This window comes from Xenopus tropicalis, chromosome 2, assembly GCF_000004195.4.
Source record: "Xenopus tropicalis strain Nigerian chromosome 2, UCB_Xtro_10.0, whole genome shotgun sequence".
NCBI classification, from domain to species: Eukaryota; Metazoa; Chordata; class Amphibia; order Anura; family Pipidae; genus Xenopus; species Xenopus tropicalis.
In genome coordinates this window covers 159701324-159725873 of record NC_030678.2, presented here as the reverse complement: position 1 = coordinate 159725873, position 24550 = coordinate 159701324, and the positions used below count along the sequence as shown (strand labels likewise).

The window sequence follows — 24550 nt, the reverse complement described above, 5'->3', positions numbered from 1 at the left end:
CTTGGGGGTGCCAAAATGTTAGGTACCCCCAAGTGACTTTAATCACTTACCTCGTACCCCGGGCTGGTGCCCCTGTAAGGAGAAAACAGCACCAGCCCGGGGTACCTGCAGCGAGCCTTCCTCCTTCCGTCTTCACGCTGCCGGCAAAATCCATGGGCCGGCACATGCGCAGTATAGTGAAAAGCCGACTTCTATGTTTAAGTTCGGCCTTTTCACTCTACTGCGCATGCGCGCGCAAGCGATTACGGAAGAGGAAGTGCTCGCAGCTACCCCGGGCTGGTGCTGTTCTCTCTGAACAGGGGCACCAGCCCGGGGTACAAGGTAAGCGATTTAAGTCACTTGGGGGTGCCTAACATTTTGGCACCCCCAAGTGACTTAACCTTTCCTTCTCCTTTAATGACTTTGGGGAAGGTATTGTAATGTATCAGTTTGTGCAGATCACACAAACCTCTGCAGCCCATTAAATTCCAACTAGGATGTGGCATCCTCACAGCAGGATCTTGACAAACTGGCAATCTGGGCGGCTAAGTGGCAGATGAGATTTAAAGGAACAGTAACACCAAAAAATTAAAGAGTTTTAAAGTAAATGAAATATAATGTACTGTTGCCCTGCACTGGTAAAAGTTGTGTGTTTGCTACAGTAACACTACTATAGTTTATATAAATAAGCTGCTGTGTAGCCCCGGGGGCAGCCATTCAAGCTGGAAAAAAGGAGAAAAGGCACAGGTTAAGGTGGCCATACACGAGCAGATCCGCTCGCTTGGCGATGTCGCCAAGCGAGCGGATCTTCCCCCGATATCCCCACCTACGGACGGGCGATATCGGGAGCATTTAGGTTAAAAAAATAATAATCCGATCGTTTGGCCCTGGGGCCAAACGATCGGATTATGTGGGCGGCAATGGGGCAGTCGGATCGGGGACCGCATCAACGAGCTGATGCGGTCCCCGATCCGACCAGATTTTCTAACCTGGCCGATCGAGATCTGGCCAATTTCAGGCCAGATCTCGGTCGGCCAAGGGACCGATATCGGCAGCTATAGTCGGCCCGTGTATGGCCACCTTTACATAGCAGATAACAGATAAGTTCTGTAGAATACAATAGTGTTTTATCTGTTATCTGCTAAGTGCCTGTGCCTTTTCTCCTTTGAATGGCTGCCCCCATGGCTACACAGCTGCATTCTTTATATAAACTATAGTAGTGTTTCTGAGGCAAACACCCCAGTTGTACCAGTGCAGGGCAGCAGTACATTATATTGGAATTTCTTTTATACACTTGAATTTTTTGGTGTTACTGTTCCTTTAATGTGGATAAATGTAAGGTCATGCACCAGGGATGTAACAATATGTAAGCCCCGTATACCCTTAATGGGACTGCACTAGGCAAATCCATAATGGAGAAGGAGCTTGGAGTCCTTGTAGATAATAAACTTGGCTGTAGCAAGCAGTGCCAGGCAGCAGCTGCAAGGGCAAACAAGATCAGGGGTGGGCCAAGCCAACTGGGCACCCTCGACAACCCGGTTGGCTTCTCGCTACCCCCTCACATGTGTGTGCGATAACGTTGTGGGTGGGGGGAGTGTACCGTGTTTGGTGGCGGGGGGCAGAGAATGCTAAGTACTGGTAGGCAGAAGAGGTTCCTTGCGCCTTAGGCAGGGGCCCTTCTGCCTGCCCCTAGTTCCAGCCCTGACCAAGGTTTTGAGATGTATTAAAAAAGGGGTATAGATTTGCAGGAGGAGGGGGTTATTCTTCCCCTTTACTGACCTCTGGTATTCAATCCTGAAAATGGATATTATGAAATAGAGAAAGTCCAAAGAAAAGCACCAAAGGTGGTAAAAGTTATGACATAAAAAAAGATGTCTATCACCCCCCACTGTGTGTGCCCTAGGCAGGGGGTTAGTGCTGCAGTTGCTTGGTCCCTCCTAAGATTTTTTTTGGCACAGTCTATTATTTTCCTACCAGCTAAGGTGGGGGATGGAATAAGGGGATAGAACCGTAGACTGTGTATTACATCATTTACATGTACATGTTATTTTTGCCGTGACTTACTTCATTATCATTATACGTACGTGACTTACACTCATTTCATTATATGTAGCACACTCTGTTCTGTTATTTTCATTTATTGCTCTGTAACTGTTAAAATAAAAAACAAAAAAAAACATAGAAAAAAAAAAGTAACAATTGCAATAAAATTGCAGCCTCTTAAGTTCTCACAGTGATGAAGATACCTCAGCCCAATCAGAAGCGACTTCTTCGCTGAACGCTTTCAGTTCCGCAGTAACCACGCCCCCCCAGTCCCACGTGTTATTGTTTACTATAGGAATAAAGTTGCTTGGTGACGTCATTGCTGTGCGCCGCGCACATGTGCAGTCAACGTGGGTTCCGGGAAGGCAGAGGCAGATCTTGCAGCGCTGCGGACTGATCATGGGGGAGCCGAGCCAGAAAGAGACCAAGAAGCCGCTGATCAACAGCAGGAATGATCCGGTGAAAAACTTCGAGAAGTGGAAGAAGAAATACAGTAAGAAGAAGGAAAAGTGCAAGAGCCACAGGAAGCAGAATAAGAAACCCGAGTGGCAGGTGGAAAAGGAGACCATTACTCGCCTGGAACAGCGCTACTCGGAGGTACGTTCTGCTCTCACACACTCTGCCAATCTCCCCATATCTATATGTTCAGCTCATAGTAACTGTAAGGTAGAAAGGCTTGGCTAGAATACTCCAAGGTGGATGTCAATATATACAGAGCTCAGATGATGAGGTTTATGGGGTTGATTCAGTGCTTAGCTATTTTCTGTAATGATGTCCTTGGCATGTCTGGGGTTAATGAAGTGGTAATTCAGTTTTTGCAGTGTCTGGGGTTAATGTAGATCTCATTATCTATTCTCTTTAGAGATGTTACTGGCATGTCTGAGTGACATTAAATTATCAGGGGTGTACTACAAGCACCACATTTGTGGCAGCCCCAAATATCACATTTGCCCGACACCATGTTTTACTAAGATGGCCTTGATAATAGCTAGAATAGCTACAAAATTCAATTTGATTGACAGCACATATTAAGTTCAATACACTATTATTCTATATGATGTAAACTATAGTTGTAACATGGCAGGTTAAAATGGCAAATATTTAGATCCCAGGGCAGCAGGGGGTGAGTAGCATTCCTGCCTTGCAGTGCTGAGCTCCTAAGTATGTATGTATATCTTTATTTATGAAGCGCTACTTATGTACGCAGCGCTGTACAGTAGAATACATTAATACAAATAGGGTGTTAATAAGATAATAATAGATAAATACAAAGTAAAACAATAAATACAAGATAAATACAGCTGCAATAAGTTAAGAGTCGAGGACACAAGAGAAAGGAGGTCCCTGCCCCGTAGAGCTTACAATCTATATCTAAGTTCAGTCCCAGCCAGGGCCCTATCTGCAAGGAGTTTGTATGTTTCCTCTGGGTTCTCCAGTTTCTTCCCACACTCAAAAAACATACTGGCAGGTTAACTGACTTTTCACTAAATTGACTATAGTTTTCTACAATGTGATCGGGATCTTAGATTGTAAGCTCCCCTGTGGCAGGGACTGATGTGAATGATGAATAATCTCTGTAAAGTGCTGTGGAAATGTGTTGGGCTGTATATAAATAACTGGAAATCCATATATTTAAAGGGCAACAATCACCCCTATATTGTTTCCCCTACCACAGCTGTGGACTAATAAAGTCCGTATGCCAGCACTGGGAAACCCACACTGGGAGGGAGCTCTGAGCGTGATGCCCTGTTGGTAGGCATGCATCTCCCTGCTCACTTACTACAAGCATGCACCTGACGTAGGAGCTGTGAATGTAAATCACTCTCCTATGTCACACACGTGCATATAATGAGCAAGTTGCGTCACTCGCTCATTATATACATGTGTGTGCCCCAACATGGCTGCCCGCATTGGTGCACGTAGCCCAGCACTGGCAGTGGCAACTATTGTTTCCCCTATCTCCCTCTGGTGGGGGGAAACAATATAGGGGTGATAGGTGCCTTTTAAAGGACCAGGAAAGTGAACTACAGAGGCCCCTGTACTGTACCACACCAAACACACTCCATGATTCAACCCTTTCCCCCCATGTCTGGTAATAAAAGTTAGAATAGTGGAGGAGGGATGACAGCCACCATGTCTGGCTGCTTGACTTCCTGCTCTTAATTCCTTTGTTGTTGTGGTGGACCAGGAGCATACATATTTACAGCCAATCTAGTCCTGACTTCAACTGCACCTTATCCTGCTTACTGCATGAAGTCCTGCAGGCAGACATAGTCACTACCAACATGTCTGTGCTACTCTATCTTTTATTACCAGGTACAGAACAGCAGGACTGTATAAGGGAGTGTGGGCAATGTAGTTTGGGAAGGGGGGCCTGTATATCACTTTTTCCTTGTCCTTTATTTTAAGCTTTTTTTTTTTTTTAACTGAATCAGGTTCCAAGTTTGGGCATGATCTGTTTATGTAGAAATTGCCAAGCAACCCCAAATTAGTGAGAACAGCCCCCCCCCCCCTCTAGTATAAAGACTGCTAAATAATAATCCCAACACACACTTCTGTTAGATGTCACTGTCTATTTTGATTTATCGTTCCACTGGCAGCTGAAGTGTTGGGTATTGATGAGGATGTGGATGACAGGAGGTTGTTCATCATTATGTTACTATATGAGACAGACTGTGTAGATTCTGAATATATAATTTGTTGTAGCCACTTGTTTCTGTATGTAGATAAAGCAGTGAACACAATTTCATATATTAGGGTTACACAAATTACAGAACTTTTGTAACCCTAGTATATGAAAATACAGGTAATGTTCAATCCCAGGTTCCTTATCTGACACTCCCACCACTTATTTCACTTTTGCATTTATATTCATTAGTAGATTTTAAAGGTCATGTCAACCCAAAAAACATTTTTTTGCCTAATAAAAGAAAACATAAGTCTAAGCAACTTTGCAACGATCTTTCAAAAGGCTTATTGTGGTCCATTGGAAATTTGTGAGTTGATATCCTAAGCCATTTATTTTTGGTAATACATATATACTGAAAAAATGCTTGCTTAGGGGAGAGAAAGCCATTTACTTATGTAATTATGACAGTCTGTAGCCAGTCTGCAAAAATAAACATGGGCTGTAGGTCATAAAAGGCTATTACTTAGGCTGCCCTGACCTTAAAAAAGACCATTATATCCAACATGTTGATTTTGCTCCTGGGAAGATGGGCTTTTATGCGGGGTCAATTTTACAGAAACTGTGTTGGAATCAAATTCACAAACGTGTAGAAAGTTAAAAATAAAGGGACACTGTGAAATCTCACTTAATATCACATGACAGAGTTAAAAAGTGACTGAGACAGTGTGTTGTGTAGCTCTCTGCCATGAGCATGAGTGTAGTTGTGGCCATTATAAAGGTTTTTCATAGGGCAGTTTTTAGTCATTTTCTGCTAAAATGCTGCCATGGTACTCATAGGTTAACCCTTTAAGTGCCAAGGGACGTAGATTCTACGTCCCAGGTACCAAGGGACCAAAGTGCCATGGGACGTAGAATCTACGTCCAATGGCACTGTCGGGTTTACAAGCGCTGCGCTCGCTTTTAAAGCAGCGCAGCGCTTGTAAACCCCTCAGATCCCCCTAGGCAACGAGCAGAGTAAGACATACTCACCGATCCGGTCCCCCAGCCGCACCGATCGGTCGCTCCAGCCAATGACAGCAGTGGGCACGCGTTGATGACGTGTCCACTGCTGTCCCTTTAAATAGCGCCGCCTACTGTCGGCTCCCTCACTCCTGCTGCGCACGCTGGACAAGATGGAGCTCCCCTGCTGCCTTCCTGCTGGATTGATCGCCCCTGATCGCCTCTGATCGCCTGCCTGCCTTGGGTAAGCTGAACTACAACTCTCTACCACTGTTTATTTTGCTTATTTCTATCTCAACTGTCTAAAAATTTTTTTTTTTTTCAATTTTTTCTTCTATCTTTGTCATTATTACACTTTTGTACACATACACACTTATTTACAACTTTCCCAAGCACACACAGACACTTACACACACACTTACACTTACACTTTTTTTTTTTTTTTTTCTTTCTTTCTTTTCTTTTCTTTCTTTCTTTGCTTTCTCTGGCAGTCTTTTTTTTTACTAAAACTTTATTTCTGATCTTGCTCTATAATTATCTGATTTATTTGGTTGCATTTTAGTGTTTTTTTGGCATTTTCATAATTGATTTCTGTTTTTGAATTATTCTATTGCACTGTAACTTTTTTATTGCTATTGGGTGCTGAATTTGCAGTGACGTTGGTGGATCCAGGGCTCTGACCACCAATTTCATTGCAATTATTGTTCTTCTGTTGGTTTAGGTGGTTTTATTGGATTTTACTGATTTTATGGTGTTTTATCTTTGCATTGTTCTTTGTGTGTTTAGTGCCCCCAAAAAGGTTGCTTTTGCAGTGACATTGGTGGATCCAGGGCTCTTACCGATTTCATTGCAACTATTGTTCTTTGATTGCTTTTAGTGGTTTTATTCCATTTTAACTTCATTTGATTTCAGTTGTTCTAGAAAGGTCCAGAGGTGCTAAGATTGTTCTGGTAGTTTCTATTGCCAAGGGTTAGGCTGATGCCACACATGGCGTAGGGCTGATTTTTTCAGCAAGTGGAAAAACGCTTGCCGAAAATTCAGCCCTACGCTTGCTACTTGTGCCTGCACCCGAATGAATGGGATACGCTCGGGTGCAGGCACATGTAGCCGATATACGCATGAAAACGCGAGACTTTGCATTCTCACGCGTTTTCATGCGTATATCGGCTACATGTGCCTGCACCCGAGCGTATCCCATTCATTCGGGTGCAGGCAAAAAAAAAGGGGTGCTAGAGTGCAGCCCCAATATTATGCATTTTCAGGTTTGGTGGCCATGTACTTATGCGCAACCAGACATAGGTATCGTTTTATTCAGGGGAACTTGCAGATTGATGGTTAGTAAGTTTTTGGTAGTTGCCATGGAGATTTTGGGGAGAAATCCTAGGTTTTTATCTGGTTTTTCCTTGATTTCTGACCAAAATCTAGGGTTGTATCTGGTTTTTCCTTGATTTCTGACCAAAGCGCTGACTTCTGCAAGGGACTGCGGCCACAATTTTCCATGTAGAAAGAGAAGAATGGTGTCTCTGAATAGCTGAAGGTGTGCACTTTTCGTAAATATATAGATTGTGGGGGTTATCTCACAGGTAGGGGGGGTTAACACTGAAAAACTGCAGGTAGTGCACATAGAGCGCAGCCCCCAAAATTTCAACTGAAATTGCCCTTATGCATTGCCCCTGTTTTGGGGCATTTGGTGGCCACGTCTTTACGTGCACCCATACATATGGGGTATCGTTTTATTCAGGGGAACTTGCAAATTGAGGTTTAGTAAGTTTTTGGTAGTTGCCATGGAGATTTTGGGGAGAAATCTAGGTTTTTTATCTGGTTTTTCCTTGATTTCTGACCAAAGCGCTGACTTCTGCAAGGGACTGGGGCCACAATTTTTCATGTAGAAAGAGGAGAGTGGTGTCTCTGAATAGCTGAAGGTGTGCACTTTTCAGAAATATATAGTTTGCGGGGGTTATTTCACAGGTATGGGGGTGTTTAGACTAAATAACTGCAGATAGAGCACAGCCCCCCCTTATGCATTGCCCCGGTTTGGGGGCATTTGGTGGCCACGTCTTTATGTGTACCCATACATATGGGGTATCGTTTTATTCAGGGGAACTTGCAAATTGAGGTTTAGTAAGTTTTTGGTAGTTGCCATGGAGATTTTGGGGAGAAATCTAGGTTTTTTATCTGGTTTTTCCTTGATTTCTGACCAAAGCGCTGACTTCTGCAAGGGACTGGGGCCACAATTTTTCATGTAGAAAGAGGAGAGTGGTGTCTCTGAATAGCTGAAGGTGTGCACTTTTCAGAAATATATAGTTTGCGGGGGTTATTTCACAGGTATGGGGGTGTTTAGACTAAATAACTGCAGATAGAGCACAGCCCCCCCTTATGCATTGCCCCGGTTTGGGGGCATTTGGTGGCCACGTCTTTATGTGTACCCATACATATGGGGTATCGTTTTATTCAGGGGAACTTGCAGATTGAGGTTTAGTAAGTTTTTGGTAGTTGCCATGGAGATTTTGGGGAGAAATCTAGGTTTTTATCTGGTTTTTCCTTGATTTCTGACCAAAATCTAGGGTTGTATCTGGTTTTTCCTTGATTTCTGACCAAAGCGCTGACTTCTGCAAGGCACTGCGGCCACAATTTTCCATGTAGAAAGAGGAGAGTGGCGTCTCTGAATAGCTGAAGGTGTGCACTTTTCAGAAATATATAGTTTGCGGGGGTTATTTCGCAGGTATGGGGGTGTTTAGACTAAATAACTGCAGATAGAGCACAGCCCCCCCTTATGCATTGCCCCTGTTTGGGGGCATTTGGTGGCCACGTCTTTATGTGTACCCATACATATGGGGTATCGTTTTATTCAGGGGAACTTGCAGATTGAGGTTTAGTAAGTTTTTGGTAGTTGCCATGGAGATTTTGGGGAGAAATCTAGGTTTTTATCTGGTTTTTCCTTGATTTCTGACCAAAGCGCTGACTTCTGCAAGGGACTGCGGCCACAATTTTCCATGTAGAAAGAGAAGAATGGTGTCTCTGAATAGCTGAAGGTGTGCACTTTTCGTAAATATATAGATTGTGGGGGTTATCTCACAGGTAGGGGGGGTTAACACTGAAAAACTGCAGGTAGTGCACATAGAGCGCAGCCCCCAAAATTTCAACTGAAATTGCCCTTATGCATTGCCCCTGTTTTGGGGCATTTGGTGGCCACGTCTTTATGTGCACCCATACATATGGGGTATCGTTTTATTCAGGGGAACTTGCAGATTGATGTTTAGTAAGTTTTTGGTAGTTGCCATGGAGATTTTGGGGAGAAATCTAGGTTTTTATCTGGTTTTTCCTTGATTTCTAACCAAAGCGCTGACTTCTGCAAGGGACTGCGGCCACAATTTTCCATGTAGAAAGAGAAGAATGGTGTCTCTGAATAGCTGAAGGTGTGCACTTTTCGTAAATATATAGATTGTGGGGGTTATCTCACAGGTAGGGGGGGTTAACACTGAAAAACTGCAGGTAGTGCACATAGAGCGCAGCCCCCAAAATTTCAACTGAAATTGCCCTTATGCATTGCCCCTGTTTTGGGGCATTTGGTGGCCACGTCTTTATGTGCACCCATACATATGGGGTATCGTTTTATTCAGGGGAACTTGCAGATTGATGTTTAGTAAGTTTTTGGTAGTTGCCATGGAGATTTTGGGGAGAAATCCTAGGTTTTTATCTGGTTTTTCCTTGATTTCTGACCAAAATCTAGGGTTGTATCTGGTTTTTCCTTGATTTCTGACCAAAGCGCTGACTTCTGCAAGGGACTGCGGCCACAATTTTCCATGTAGAAAGAGAAGAATGGTGTCTCTGAATAGCTGAAGGTGTGCACTTTTCGTAAATATATAGATTGTGGGGGTTATCTCACAGGTAGGGGGGGTTATCACTGAAAAACTGCAGGTAGTGCACATAGAGCGCAGCCTCCAAAATTTCAACTGAAATTGCCCTTATGCATTGCCCCTGTTTTGGGGCATTTGGTGGCCACGTCTTTATGTGCACCCATACATATAGGGTATCGTTTTATTCAGGGGAACTTGCAGATTGATGGTTAGTAAGTTTTTGGTAGTTGCCATGGAGATTTTGGGGAGAAATCTAGGTTTGTATCTAGTTTTTCCTTGATTTCTGACCAAAGCGCTAACTTCTGCAAGGGACTGCGGCCACAATTTTCCATGTAGAAAGAGAAGAGTGGTGTCTCTGAATAGCTGAAGGTGTGCACTTTTCGGAAATATATAGATTGTGGGGTTTTCTCACAGGTAGGGGGGGTTATCAATGAAAAACTGCAGGTAGTGCACATAGAGCGCAGCCCCCAAAATTTCAACTGAAATTGCCCTTATGCATTGCCCCTGTTTTGGGGCATTTGGTGGCCACGTCTTTATGTGCACCCATACATATGGGGTATCGTTTTATTCAGGGGAACTTGCAGATCGATGTTTAGTAAGTTTTTGGTAGTTGCCATGGAGATTTTGGGGAGAAATCTAGGTTTTTTATCTGGTTTTTCCTTGATTTCTTACCAAAGCGCTTACTTCTGCAAGGGACTGCGGCCACAATTTTCCATGTAGAAAGAGAAGAGTGGTGTCTCTGAATAGCTGAAGGTGTGCACTTTTCAGAAATATATAGTTTGTGGGGGTTATTTCACAGGTAGGGGGGGTTAACACTGAAAAACTGCAGGAAGTGCACATAGAGCGCAGCCCCCACATTTTTAGCTGTAATTGCCTATTTTATTCAGGAGGAGTTTGTCTTTCAAATATGCCTTTGTTAGAAAATTTTTATGAGATTTTTTTTTGTCAAATCCACATTTGATCATGCGTCGAAGTTTACGTTTTAGAAAAAAAAAAAAATGTCATAAAAAGTTCCAAATTTCACAATGCACTGACAAAAGGTATTTGGCTTTTGAGTGAAAACTACATTGCACCTAGAAACCTGAAGGTCTGTAGTTTCTAAAGATACCAAACATGAGGGGATATTTTAGATTTACATATAAGTTATGCTGCATTAACTGTTACAAGCGCTTTTCTGCTTTGTTCTGGTGTGATATTGTACTAAGTATTGCTTTAGTTTGGGGGTTACTTCTGGACAGGAACTGTGGGGTACCACCACATATTTGGTATCGTTGGAATTGGGAGTATTAGGGCTTTTACAAACAATAAAAAAAAGTGAGTAAAATTTACTTTTCTATGGAAAAAAACCTCAAAATATACAGAAATTTTTCATAATTTTATTTTTTTTTTACATATTTCACCCAAAATACACATCATATCTCCAGAAAAGTTATAAAATTTGGTATGTATGTCGAAGCCCAATTAGTGACGAAAAAAACGATATATAATTTCCCTAGTTTCGTGGAGGTTTTCCTACCAAAAAACATTGTTAAAGTGAATGAGTACAAAATGCTTAAAAAACGTCTGGCACTGGGGGGAACCGAAATGACGAATTCGGCTGGCACTTAAAGGGTTAAAGGAACAACAACGCCAAGTGTATAAAAGTAATTGTTAAATAATGTACTGCTGTTTGTGTTTGCCTCAGAAAGTTTATATAAACAAAGCTGCTTTGTAGCCATTAAAAGCCATTCAAAGGAGAAATGGCACAGGCACATAGCTAATAACAGATAAAACACCATTGTATTCTACAGAGATTATCTGTTGCCTGCTGTGAAACCTGGGCCTTTTCTCCTTTTTTCCAGCTTGAATGGCTGCCCTCGTGGCTACACAGCAGCTTATTTATATAAACTATAGTAGTGTTACTGTAGCAAACACAACCGTTTTACCAGTGCAGAGCAACAGTACATTATATTTTAATTACTTAAAAAAAACTTTCATTTTTTGGTGTTAATATGGGTGTGTGACTGTTTTTATAGGAATTGTAAAAATCATTGTTTATTTATTTCTTTGCTCAAGTCTTCCTAACAATAAATATGAATTCACTTTGTTTTCCTTTATTTCAGATCAATACCAGTGAGATTGTAAAATTCTCAGATTTCCCTCTGTCCAAAAAGACACTGAGAGGTACATGTTTGCTTTTTTTTTTTTTTTTTTCTGAGGTTAGGGTTAGTTACCTTGTGATAGCTTCTCGTCTCAACTTCTCCATTGTTAACATATTCTATCCACATACTATATGCATTGTCAGCCTACTGGGGTACCAGGAGAATACCCGGTGAGGAGTATGCTAATAATCAATAACCTCCAGTCTCAACTGCCATGCTTTTTTCAAATTGAGTTCTAAGTCAGTTTTGCCCAACCAGAGAACCTAACATGCAGGTACACCAATGATTGCTGTAGATTGCTGTATAAATGAATGGGGAGCTGTTTTAAGTGTTTTGTAGCCTGCCCATGATGCTGTGAATTATGTGGGTGACACCCCCTGGAATTGTTGCATGTCTGATATTTCATGGTTAATTGAAAGCTTGCATTTTGGCAACAAAGTGAAAAGCATCTACAGAAGTTGCAGGAATGGTATACCACTGCCCAGCTTCCTCTGTGGGGGATTATATCTACAGAATTAAGGACAGGAACTGGACATAAAAGGATGAGAGTTTTTTTAAAAAAAAATAAGTAAAGGAGACCACTAATTTAATTTAATCTGTGCTTGTGTTACTCTAATAAAGGTTTGGTGGAAGGCCAATACCGATTACCTACAGAGATCCAGAAACAGACAATAGGCTTGGCCTTACAGGGAAAGGATGTGCTTGGCGCTGCCAAAACTGGCTCCGGGAAAACACTGGCCTTCATTATTCCTGTAAGTACTTCATTTATCACCTGTACTTTATATGGGAACACATAATAAACCTGGTTACTTGAAGCAGGGTAGCTATCTAATCCCTTGTGTGAAATGAAACAGCCTTTAATTTACAGCCTTGTAATGGAATGACTGTTTCCATTTGTTTATTAGGAAAGTGATAAATCCCAACTCTCTACGTAAAATTGTGTTTTTATAATAGAAATTCATTGGATATATAGGTTCTTTAGCCTTTTTGCTAATAAAAAATGTACACTCTCTGCATTCCAGAATAGAAACTTCGGCACATTATTTCATTAATACCAGCTAATAGTGAAGCTAATACATGATGGGATAGCACTATAAAGAGTATGCTGTACCCTGTATGGCCCTAGTGTGTGATTATCTTCTTATTCTAAGCCAAATGAAGTCCATGCCTTGGTTTGGGTCAGTCTTCTAGGAAGCATTGTTTTATTGGTGCTTTACTTGATATGCTTTTAATGTGGCTCTTTTTCTGCGCACAGGCTTTGGAATGTTTATACCGCCAGCAGTGGACATCCGATGACGGACTTGGGGTCCTCATCATATCACCCACTCGAGAGCTTGCATATCAAACATTTGAGGTATTGAGGAAAGTCGGGCGCAACCATGAATTCTCAGCGGGGCTTGTCATTGGTGGAAAGGTAAGTATTTGAGATAAGGAAAAAAAAAAATACCCATTGTAGCTTTGTGCAGTGTTGTAAAGTGATGCCAGATGATTGAAAAATGGACAAACTGAGGGCCAATGTCATCCACTCCTCATTCTGCTTGTTTTGCCATCAGCAGTGCATTATAGCAATTTGGTCATACAAAAAAAACAAAACAGTCCTGTGTGACTAATAATATCCAGTAATTAAAGGCAAAATAAACCCTAGAATTTAACGTTCACAAAAACATGCCACTTTCCCTGCCTCTGTAATGTGCTGTGTCTGAAAGAGCCAGAAGGAGCTGCAGTATTCAGATACAGTTTCTCTGGGCTCTGCAGGATATTCTGTGTTTAATAATCTTTTTTCAATTACTTGTTTGCCAGGATTTGAAGCAAGAGACAGCGTGCATCCACAGGACAAATATACTGATTTGTACTCCCGGCCGGCTTTTGCAACACATGGATGAAACGTCTACCTTTCATGCATCTAATCTTCAGATGCTGGGTAAGTTACTGTCTGAAATCCATGCTTGAATGTCGGATGGCTGGCATTGGCATTAAAAGAGGAAAATAATGCTAAAAAAGTTATTAGGATTTAAAGAATAAAAAATCCAGACTAAGAAACAAATTCTTGTTTTGAGTTAAAAGGTGCTCTGGCAGAGATGTATAACTAAGCCTATAACCATATGTAGTTGCCAGTACTGAAGAACACTGGTTGTGATGGGTTAGTGCCCAGTGTTGATGAAGGAGTTCCAATCAGTGCATGTAAAACAATGAATGCAACAATTTGATTGGTTGCCATAAGTTACTGCCCATGGGCAAATTTGCCCAGTGTTGATAAATGATCCCCACTGACTTTTAACATGGCACCATGTGATTTGGGCAGGTTTTAACCCTTTTTTTTAAAGCTGCATAAAAATCATGTTTCTTCTGCTGGGACACACTGCCATGTTCCAAACTGTCTCTGGAAGTAACATTAGCACAAGAACTATTTTACATGGGTGAGCAGCTACTGCACTGTAGTATAGGAGCCAATCAGCAGCTAGGCTGACCTGATAGGGAACTGAAGCCTGTCTTTGCTTGTGTGAGTGCAGGGCTGTGATTGGCTCTCCCCCTCCTACTGTGCTTCTGGCAGGGACTGTTAGGACATGCCCACCCTTCATTTGAAAGAGGGACTGAGAACTGATAGGATCTATAGTGAGCTCCAATAAAGGGGCCATTTTTACAGATTGGATTCATTTTTAGCCCACACCAGCATCATATATTATTCATAATTGCCTACTGTGACCACAAAAATTATAGACAACAACAAGAGATCCTGTGCACTCACCCTTTATCAAAATATATAGAACATTAAGACATTCTGTGTATTCAGCTACCAAGCAGTGCCCTCCCCTTGAAGTATATTGCAATTAATGGACAAAAAATCCCTGTTTTGCTTAAATGGGAGGGCATATCTTGGTAGCTTAATGCACAGAATGTCTTAATTCTATTATATTTTTCTGGGCTCTAATTTTTATAATGTCAATGTCCATAAACCTGTATAGACTGAAAGCTCTTCTGTCCTTGTTGCAGTTCTTGATGAAGCAGACAGAATACTGGACATGGGGTTTGCAGACACAATGAATGCCATTGTAGAGAACCTCCCTAAGAAACGACAGACACTCCTCTTCTCAGCGACGCAGACAAAATCTGTCAAGGATCTTGCGCGCCTCAGCTTAAAGGACCCTGAATATGTGTGGGTGCATGAAAATGCCAAGTTCAGGTAGGTTCTGTCAGTGTATAACAATCTTTGTACAGGAGACTATCCCTTTCATATGCAGATATTTGCAGTCTTTGCCTGCACTGTGCAGTCTTTGCCTGCACTGCCTGCATTCGGCTTTAAATACCATCTGTATGCTGATGATTTCCAAATGTATTTTTTGACCCCTTCATTAACAGTTGAAACCGAGACTCAAATCTCTAACTGCCTCCTAGCATTCTCCAATTGGAAGAACCAACGCCACCTCAAACTGAACCTAACAAAAACTGAACTAATGATCTTTCCGCCTAAGCCTGGTCTTACCCCCTTCCTTTACTATCTGTATTGATGGCACCCTCATCAACCCTGTCAATTCGGCACGTTGTTTGGGGGTGATCTTTGTCTCCTGTCTCTCCTTCTCTGACCACATTAACACCACTGTCAAAACCTGTCACTTTTTCTTACTCAATATTGCCAAAATGCATCCCTTTTTTTCTACTGCAAAAGCTAGGCTGCTCATGCATGCTCTCATCCTATCCCGACTTGACTATTGTAACCTGCTACTAACCGGCCTCCCTAACTCCCAGTCTGCCTCTACAGTCTATATTAAATACTGCTGCCAGAATTCTCCTCCTCTCATCCAGGAGAGTTCAGGCCCTTATCGTGGCTCCCTATTAAACAAAGAATATATTACAAATGCCTTCTCTTAACCTTCAAAGCCCTCCATTCCTCTGCTCCTCACTACATCTCTTCTCTTATGTCTCCATAAGTCCCGCCTTAAACCTTTCTGCCTTGCTGCCCCTTACATTGGGAATGCCCTCCCTGATTTCCTCCGGAGAGAATCCTCCCTCAGTCTTTTTAAAACTAAACTTAAAGACTCGCACAGCACCATATCTGGGAACTAGCACTCTGTAGTGTCACCCACTGTGACCTACAGCACTTATATTAGCCTATTTGTGTCTGTAAGTTACCCTCCCATATAGATTGTAAGCTCTACGGGGCAGGGACCTCCATGCTCTTGTGTCTTTGACTCTTAACTTATTGCAATTGTATTTTGTATTTATTGTTATACTTTGTATTTATCTATTATTATTTTAATTACCCCCTGTTTGTATTAATGTATTCTACTGTACAGCTCTGCGTACATAAGTAGCGATAAATTTATAAATTAAGATATACATACATCCTGCCTGACCTGTGAAGCACGAGTGGGGCTATACCATCATTTCCTATAGTATGGCCCCCACTCGTGAGCAACCAGTCTGCAGTCAGTTTTCATCAGTCTGCAGCAATCTAGAACATGAGATCTAGTTGGTTGCTATGGGCAGCCAAAATGGTGCAGTTTAACACTCTTGTTAGTAAATCAGCCATATAGTATATGGACTCAAAAAAGAAAAAAAATCTCTGCCTGTATTGCTTATCGTAGCTGAAGTAGACCTAAACATTTTCTACTAACTGCAATTGTCAGAGCCACAGCACCACCTTAATCTGATTAGTAGAGGAGCTCTGACTACAGAGAATATTTGTTCTTAAAGGGGAACTAAAGCCTATTGTGTGCCAGTGGTACTGCACATGCTCAGTGTGCTTTGAGCACTACTTTTATTTATAAGTACATGGTGGTTAAATACTGCCACTCCCCCAGCACCTGCATTGGTTAAATACTGCTACTCCCCCAGGGCCTGTCCTGGTTAAATAGTGCCACGCCCCCAACACCTGCACTGGTTAAATAGTGCCACTCCCCCAGGGCCTGCACTGGTTAAATAGTGCCACTCCCCCAGGGCCTGCTCTGGTTAAATAGTGCCACACCCCCAGGGCCTGCACTGGTTAAATAGTGCCACACCCCCAGGGCCTGCACTGGTTAAATAGTGCCACTCCCCCAGGGCCTGCTCTGGTTAAATAGTGCCACACCCCCAGGGCCTGCACTGGTTAAATAGTGCCACACCCCCCAGGGCCTGCACTGGTTAAATAGTGCCACACCCCCAGGGCCTGCACTGGTTAAATAGTGCCACCCCCCCCCCCCCAGGGCCTGCACTGGTTAAATACTGCCACTCCCCCAGGGCCTGCACTGGTTAAATACTGCCACTCCCCCAGGGCCTGCACTGGTTAAATACTGCTCAGAGCTGAACTGCTGTTTTTGGTTGATTTGGAGCTGGCATGATTTATACAGTTTTCATTACATGGTGGTTTCATTAATGCAGTAATATTTTTCCTTGTAAAAGAACATGCAGCTGTCAAGCTTGCCCGTCTGTTGTCTCCCCTTCCCTGGCATTATCTTGTCCAACACACTCTGTTCACGACGGAGCGCTCTGTGCCGGCACTTAATTGACAGGCTGAACTGAAGTGCTTTGCAGGGTTTCTAATGAATTAAATACTGTAGTAATTAATTAAAATGAGCAATTATGCCCTCCAACTAGCAATTACCAAGCATTGAGCTGAAGCCGCTGGCTACGTTCATTATTATAGTGCTGATTTATTTTTGCCAGCGAGAGGCATTCTTGCCCTGCACCCTGATACTGACACAGCACCCTGCTCAGGGGGATAAACCAACTGCTCTACAACAAAAAGGGCCAGCACGCCTCTCTGCGTAAAACATGGGCTCTGGCGGTAATCAGAATGTTACAAACATAGCACAAATATCTGTGTTTTATACCCACAATGCAGTGTTTTTTTCCCAGCCTAGTTGTCGGTGGCTGCTAAATTGCTTTCACAGGCCGAGCAGCCCATAGCAATCAGCAGGTTGCATTTTCTGTTGAGCTGAGTGGTTGCTATGGGTTACTAGACTTTGGCTAATTTGCCTTTTTTTATTATAGTACGCTATTCGTATGTAAAAAATGGAATGTTAGCAACTGTTTAATTTTTATTCTTTTTTAATTCTTTGTGTTTTTTTTTTTTTATTAACTTTCCTACTCTGCCACTTGAAGTTGAAAATGCTGTCTGATTGTTAGGGTCACCCCAGCAACAAAAATAAGAGATTTTGTAGCTCCTGTTTTATTATTCTTATTTTGTTATTTTTTATTGTTCTATACAGGCCTATTATTATTATTATTATTCTGTTCTGGTAATAGCTGCCTGATTAATTACAGTAGAACTCAAACCTAAACCATAATGAAAAAGGCGTTATTCTAAGCAACTTTTTGATATGCATTTGTTATTTCTGGTGGCTCCAAAGTTTTTTGTTAATTTTTTTTCTGCACTGCTGGTATTGAATCAATGTAGCAGATGCCATCTCTCCTCCGGCTGGTTTCAGCTATATTGTTTCAGTAGTCAGAAACTAGCAGTGCAGGGAATGTGACTTATTTTAATACCACTGAGCATTTTTAAGTAATGAACATTACCAGTGCACATGTATTCCCTCTGCATAATGAACTTCTTTTCATATTTGCATTGGGAATCTAATTATCTCTCTCCCATGGGCCAAACATGGAGGAGCTTCAGTCTCATTGTTTGAGCTTCAGTCTCATTGTTTGAGCTTCAGTCTCATTGTTTGAGCTTCAGTCTCCTTGTTTGAGCAGCCTCAGTTATCTAATATGGCAACATATATCTGAGAAATGCAATGAAATATATCTTGGCACAGATACAGATAAAGCACAGTTCCAAGCAGATTCTGATTGGGCCAGTTGATAAATACATTTAGTATATTATGGTTTCATGGAGAACTTAAGGACATCAACCAAAATATGGCCAGCTTTCCCTCTGGCTGTGTGTGAGTGTGTACAGGTGACTGTTAAACAAGCAAATATGGACTTTGTATAGGGTGATTTGGTTTTAACAGTTTTTGTGTCCAGTATTGACCAATTATATGTTCACTTCAAGGCTGATTGCGACATATGTACCCAGTTTTACACTGTACTGCACTGCATTTTTGAATCTCAATATATTTTATATCCCTATAGATGAGTGAATTGTTTCGGTTTTTTCCCTACAGCACCCCCGCCACTCTGGAACAGAACTATGTTGTCTGCGAACTACAGCAAAAAATCAACTTGCTCTACTCCTTTATAAGGAATCACCTGAAGAAGAAGAGCATTGTTTTCTTCTCGAGCTGCAAGGAGGTACGCTAAGCCCCACCCCCCAAGGATCTCTGCTAAGACAGTACAGTACCCAAAAGTTCAAAGCTAAAGGGCCACCATATGTAGTTGTAATGTGCAATGTCTGTGCTGTCTGTGAGTGGCATTTCAGGACCTTTCTAAGCACCACCAGGGCCCAGATATTGCCTTGTCTACGCTTGCCAAAGCCCAATTAATGCTTTACAAATAAAAGCATTGCTAGGGTTGCCAGATCAGTTTAAAATTTAGGGGCATGTCTACAAAATCCAGTTGACAGGCTAAATGGTTGCAGCCTTGTAACATGAATTTATTAGATATGTTTCTGAATTCTGGTAAACTTGCCCGTGGAAAGTAACCCATAGTAACCAATCAGTGATTGCCTTTTTCCGGCAGCTGCAGGTAGAAAAATGAATGCAACGATTTGATTGGCTGCCATGTGTTATTGCCCCCCAAATTGTCTTTTTCTTTTTGTCCCACCCTGTTTTGTTTTTTTTTGCTTTTAATATTTTTGGGCATCCTGGCAGCCTTAATAAAAAGATCAGATATCTGGTTTGTTCCACGAAAAAATGCCTGTGCTTCTCTCCTTTAGGTGCAGTACTTGTTCCGTGCATTCTGCAGGTTGCGGCCTGGTATTCCCGTACTCGTTCTGCATGGGAAGCAGCAGCAAATGAAGAGAATGGAAGTTTACAATGACTTTATACGAAAGAAATCTGCAGTGCTGTTTGCTACAGACATCGCAGCCAGAGGGTTAGGTAAGTCATTAGCAACAAAGCACAGTCTGTTATATGGGCACACTTGGGCTTGTGTTGCACACTCCTTTCTTTTAAACTATTACAGAAATGAGAACCATTTGCTCTGATTTAATGGTAATCCATGCAGTTCTCCCAGCTGGCAGCAGCCAAGTCCGGAGCTGGTATGACATTTAATGGCAATTATGCCAGTAAATATGTAACTACTAGTCCTCTGCCCACATCCTGCCCTCGATCGCCTCCTGCCTTTCTCACATTCCCTCTTCTAGCTTCGCCAGCTCCCCCTCTAGCCCGCCCTACTCACTAAATTCTCTTCAAATTGCCCTTGATGACGTCTTGCTCTGCCCAAAAGTGCATCACATCTCTGCCCCAATGTCACAGGCCTGCCCCTTTGGAAACAGTCTGCCCTCCTGGCTGGTATGAAATGATTCAAAAGGTGGCAACCCTACTTGCAGAGTGCTCTCAGGCTACTGTAAGCTGTGTATTTGTTTACTGCACATATCCCCTTAGTTCCAGCCCATAGCTCCTAACCCTTCTAATAAAATCCCTGAAGACTTAGCCGTGTATAAAGCAGCAGTCAAACTAAGGGGGTCAATATAATATACCTTATCTTTACTACTTGTCCCCACAGCAGTCTATTAGCAGGTACCATATAGTGCTGGGCGGTATGACCAAAAATTTATATCACGGTATTTTTTTTATTATATCGGTATCACGGTATTTGACGGTATTTTTTTTTCCCCATGCATGATTACGTGACCACCCCAAACACCCCCCCCCCCAACCCCAAACACCCCCCCATCCAACCCCAAACACCCCCCCATCCCCTTCACATAAATAAACCTTACGGGCCAGGCAGCCGCAGGCACCCCCGACAGCTCACAGAGCCTCCTGGCAATTTTTCTTACTATTTCCGGGTTGCGCGCGTGATGTCAGCGTGCGCGTGACGTCAGCGCGCGCGTGACGTCAGCGCGCACGTAACGTCAGCGCGCACAACCCGGAAATAGTAAGAAAAATTGCCAGGAGGCGCCCACACCGGTATGCCGGTAAGTTAAAATTTTTTATCATCTTTTTTAAAAAAAACCGGTGTTCGGTATATACCGGTATACCGCCCAGCACTAGTACCATATACTGGTCAGCTTTTTAAAAATACACATCTGATTGGTTGCCATGGATTACCACATGCGGGCACATTACCCTCTTCATGTTTAGGCCTGGGATAACTTTTGAGTGCCTTATTTTGGGGCATTTGTGAAAATGTTTTTTTCTTGGCAGATGTGACTCCTTTAGCTTTAGATATTGTTATGCTCTAGGCTAGGGTCAACAAATAGAAAGGACAAGTAATCTTAATAAAAATACTAGGGGCAGGGAGAGAAGATAACTTATTAGACACCCACCAGTGACCAAAATCACAAAGCTTTTACCCTGGGCCACTCTACTTTACAGCAGAGCATGGTGCAGTATGGCTCCAAGACACGCTGTGCTGAGCATATGCCAAGTTCAAGTTGCAGCAAAGAACATCTAGGCAACTCTGTACTCTGCAAGTCTGTGTATTTTCAATGCCAGGCCCTATTCAAAGTATACAAAATACAAAACTCGAAACAAATCCCAGAGCGACTGCTGTAAACTGGCATAGACCAGTGATTCAAGATTGCCAGTGTGGGCCTGGGAAAGTTAATTAGTTAAGAGTTAAGGCGGCTTGGGATTTTTTTACTTTACTTGTCCTTTAAATGCAGCTTATAAGAATCTATCTGTGAAAGCTCTTAATTTGTTAGGACACATACATTATGCTTAGTATAACAAAAAAAACAAAAATTACATTACATTACATAACCTTTCAGCAGAAATCCCCAGTGTTAGTATTGTGTGACCCTTTTGTGTTGTGCTTATTTGTCCTGACTCTAAAAGTGCCCTTCAGTGTAATAGCGTGCCACCCTGCCTACCCCTTGGTTAATAGAAGCAGCAAGAGGTTGCGCAGAGTCGCTGGTGGCACTGATTAATGATATCCTGCCAGTTAAAAGGTATTGGTCGCACAGAAATAAAGAAGGTGTCACAGCGGCTGCACTTTCATTTCATCCTCTTTCGTCTGCACTGCATAAAGGGGAAAGATGATAGTATCTTTTTATTAACCCCACAAGTACTTTTCTTAAAGTCTAGCTGTTTTGTACCTAAAGTTAAAGCAACACAAAAGCAGCAGGGCAGAAATATTGTACATTATGTTGGGCTTCTGTACTAGCCTGTAGCAGAGTAAGGTGCCTCAGATGGCTAATCAGTAGTCCTGGCTGGTCAGTCTCATAGGAGTGAAATAGACACTGAGAAGGGTCGGGGAATTCACCGCATAGAGGTCTATGTGCCACTCACTCCCCTACCTGGTCTGAGGTCTGTTACACTGCTAATACTGTGTTATGTCTGATGTCTTATTGCTGCTGGAAGCTATTTTTTTTGTTTTTGGAAGAAAACTGCTTTATCTTTTTGTATATTGCTTCTAGCTGAGTAAAAACCATTTTTCTTTAAGAAACATTTTGCTGTCCTGGCATTTACTCTGTGTGACCCTGCCATACTGCCCAAGGCAACCACAGCCCTTTAGCATTGACGAACTGTGCCCACAAAGATGCCCCAGTAGCCCCCCATCTTCTTTTCTGCTGATTCCCCGCCCATGCTCTGTGCTGCTGTCACTTACCTGAGCTTAGGGACCCACTCACACTATACTGTATATATAGAATATAAATGTCACACTATACTGTATATATAGAATATAAATGTCACACTATACTGTATATATAGAATATAAATGGCACACTATACTGTATATATAGAATATAAATGGCACACTATACTGTATATATAGAATATAAATGGCACACTATACTGTATATATAGAATATAAATGTCACGCTATACTGTATATATAGAATATAAATGGCACACTATACTGTATATATAGAATATAAATGGCACACTATACTGTGTGTATATATATATATATATATATATATATATATATATATATATAGAATATAGATGGCACATTTACTGTATATATAGAGTATAAATGCCACACTATACTGTATATATAGAATATAAATGGCACACTATACTGTATATATAGAATATAAATGGCACACTATACTGTATATATAGAATATAAATGGCACAATATAAGGCTGATTAGTAAATAATACAGAAAATTACAACATGGCAGATCTAAAACCAGTGCAATTAACATCAGAATTTAATGATGAGCCCTATAACATCAGCTTATATGACAAACCAACTTCATTTTCTGCTTGATAATTTTCTATGACCCCTAAGCTCAGCTTCCCAACAGCCGCCCAGAGTGCACTAAGCATGTGCAGTGTCACAGACACAGCTCCTGTGGCAAGTTTAAAGTCCTGGATCATTGCTGCTATTGAGATGCTGAACCATTAGGCCCAGTGCAGTAAGTTCATTTTATAAAATATGGAATTTTTAGCCATATCAATTTTTAGGGGGTAGTTCTTCTTAAACCTGTGTTGTTTCAACTTTTATTATGCAAACCATACATTCTATTCCCAAGAATAAAGTGAATAACGAAACAGCTGCTGGTAAACAGTCTAGTGAAGCAAAGAGCAGTTCAGAGGTGCATTTTAGCTGAGGTTTTACATCTCCTTGGCTGAATGACTTTTAAAACTCCTATGCAATTAGTGTTTTTGGCAGCTTTGTCAGTTGGGGGTCCATGTTGACTTGAAACTGATATTTTAGAAAGTGTTGAGTTTCCGTGAGAGTCTTGTAAACATATAATGCTTAGCAGGCAAGGGAAAACATCAGACGAGTACAGCAGATGCAGGTATGTAGGTGGCAACCCCAATAGCAACTCCCAGGGCTGTAGAAGTCGCTGTATGTCTATATTCGATATTCTGGCCAAGTGGCAAGCTCATGATAGAACAACAAAACCTTTACGTGTTTGGGAAACAATTTCCCTTCTGGTCATGACCCCTGGATGTCCAGTGAAATGAAAATTTGGTTAAAACTGCCTTTTAGCTGTGTGTTGGGCCAGCATATCGGCTACGGGAATCATGCTTGCTTGTGTATCCTTGACCTTAACAGTGTTAGATTCCTTGCCCTCCCCTGTTAAATTGAGACACAAACATGGCTAATGAGGGCCTGCAAAGATTTCAGGCTTGTTTCATGCATTATTTATCAATGTTCCATTTAAAGAGGAAAAGTGCAAGTACCATGCTGTAGCTTAGCTATTAGCCTGGCCGTCGGTTGATTTTCATTTTCTGTCCTGACTTAGCCCTGCTGTTCTCTTATTGACTGAAATGTTTCCAAATTATGCTAATAGGATCCTACTCTCTAATCCCCCTTCCAGGAAGGTCATTTTATTGCCTGCAGTGTCTTGGTACAATACAGCAAATTGCCTTTCCTGTCTCAATGTAACCCTCTAGTCTCTGATTGGCTAAAGGACTCAAATAGTCTGTCAAGATTTTTGTCTTTGTCTTGTTGGTACAAGACTTTAAGAGGGGTTAATGTACTGAGTCGTTTGTATCACTCATCAGGAAGCTGTGCATACAGACTCTTAATATAATGCACATGAACCATGGATAAGAAATACAATATATACTCAAGCCGGCCATATATGTGTGGATATTGCTTCATAGTAGGCAGACTAAGATTAGTTGTTCAGTACATGCATAGGATCTGTTATCTGGAATGCTTGGGGACTATTTTTGTTAAAGAAAAACTGTACACCCAGAATGAATACCTAACCAAGAGATAGGTAATATTGTATTAAAGGGACCTGTCACCCTAAGAAATACTGTAATACAAAATTCTTTTCTATTGTGTTTGTCAAGCAAAATAAACTTCACTTACATGATATAAATAATATGAATATTGTTTATCAGTCTTGAATTACACAATCACAGCAAGCAGGCAGGCACCATTTTGTGGATACTGTTATTAAGGCTT

At 41.8% G+C, this 24550-nt stretch overlaps 1 protein-coding gene across 1 annotated transcript in view; it reads left to right on the top strand.

Moving 5' to 3' along the window:
• Nucleotides 1–2393: 2393 nt before the first annotated feature.
• The window catches only part of ddx10 (DEAD-box helicase 10), a 168622-nt gene continuing 146465 nt past the window's right edge, over nucleotides 2394–24550 (top strand). The window contains 8 exon segments of the mRNA NM_001102681.1: nucleotides 2394–2619; nucleotides 11610–11670; nucleotides 12270–12400; nucleotides 12904–13062; nucleotides 13449–13569; nucleotides 14640–14829; nucleotides 18731–18857; nucleotides 19441–19603. Coding sequence (NP_001096151.1) covers nucleotides 2422–2619; nucleotides 11610–11670; nucleotides 12270–12400; nucleotides 12904–13062; nucleotides 13449–13569; nucleotides 14640–14829; nucleotides 18731–18857; nucleotides 19441–19603 — 1150 coding nt within the window. The 5' untranslated portion in view covers nucleotides 2394–2421.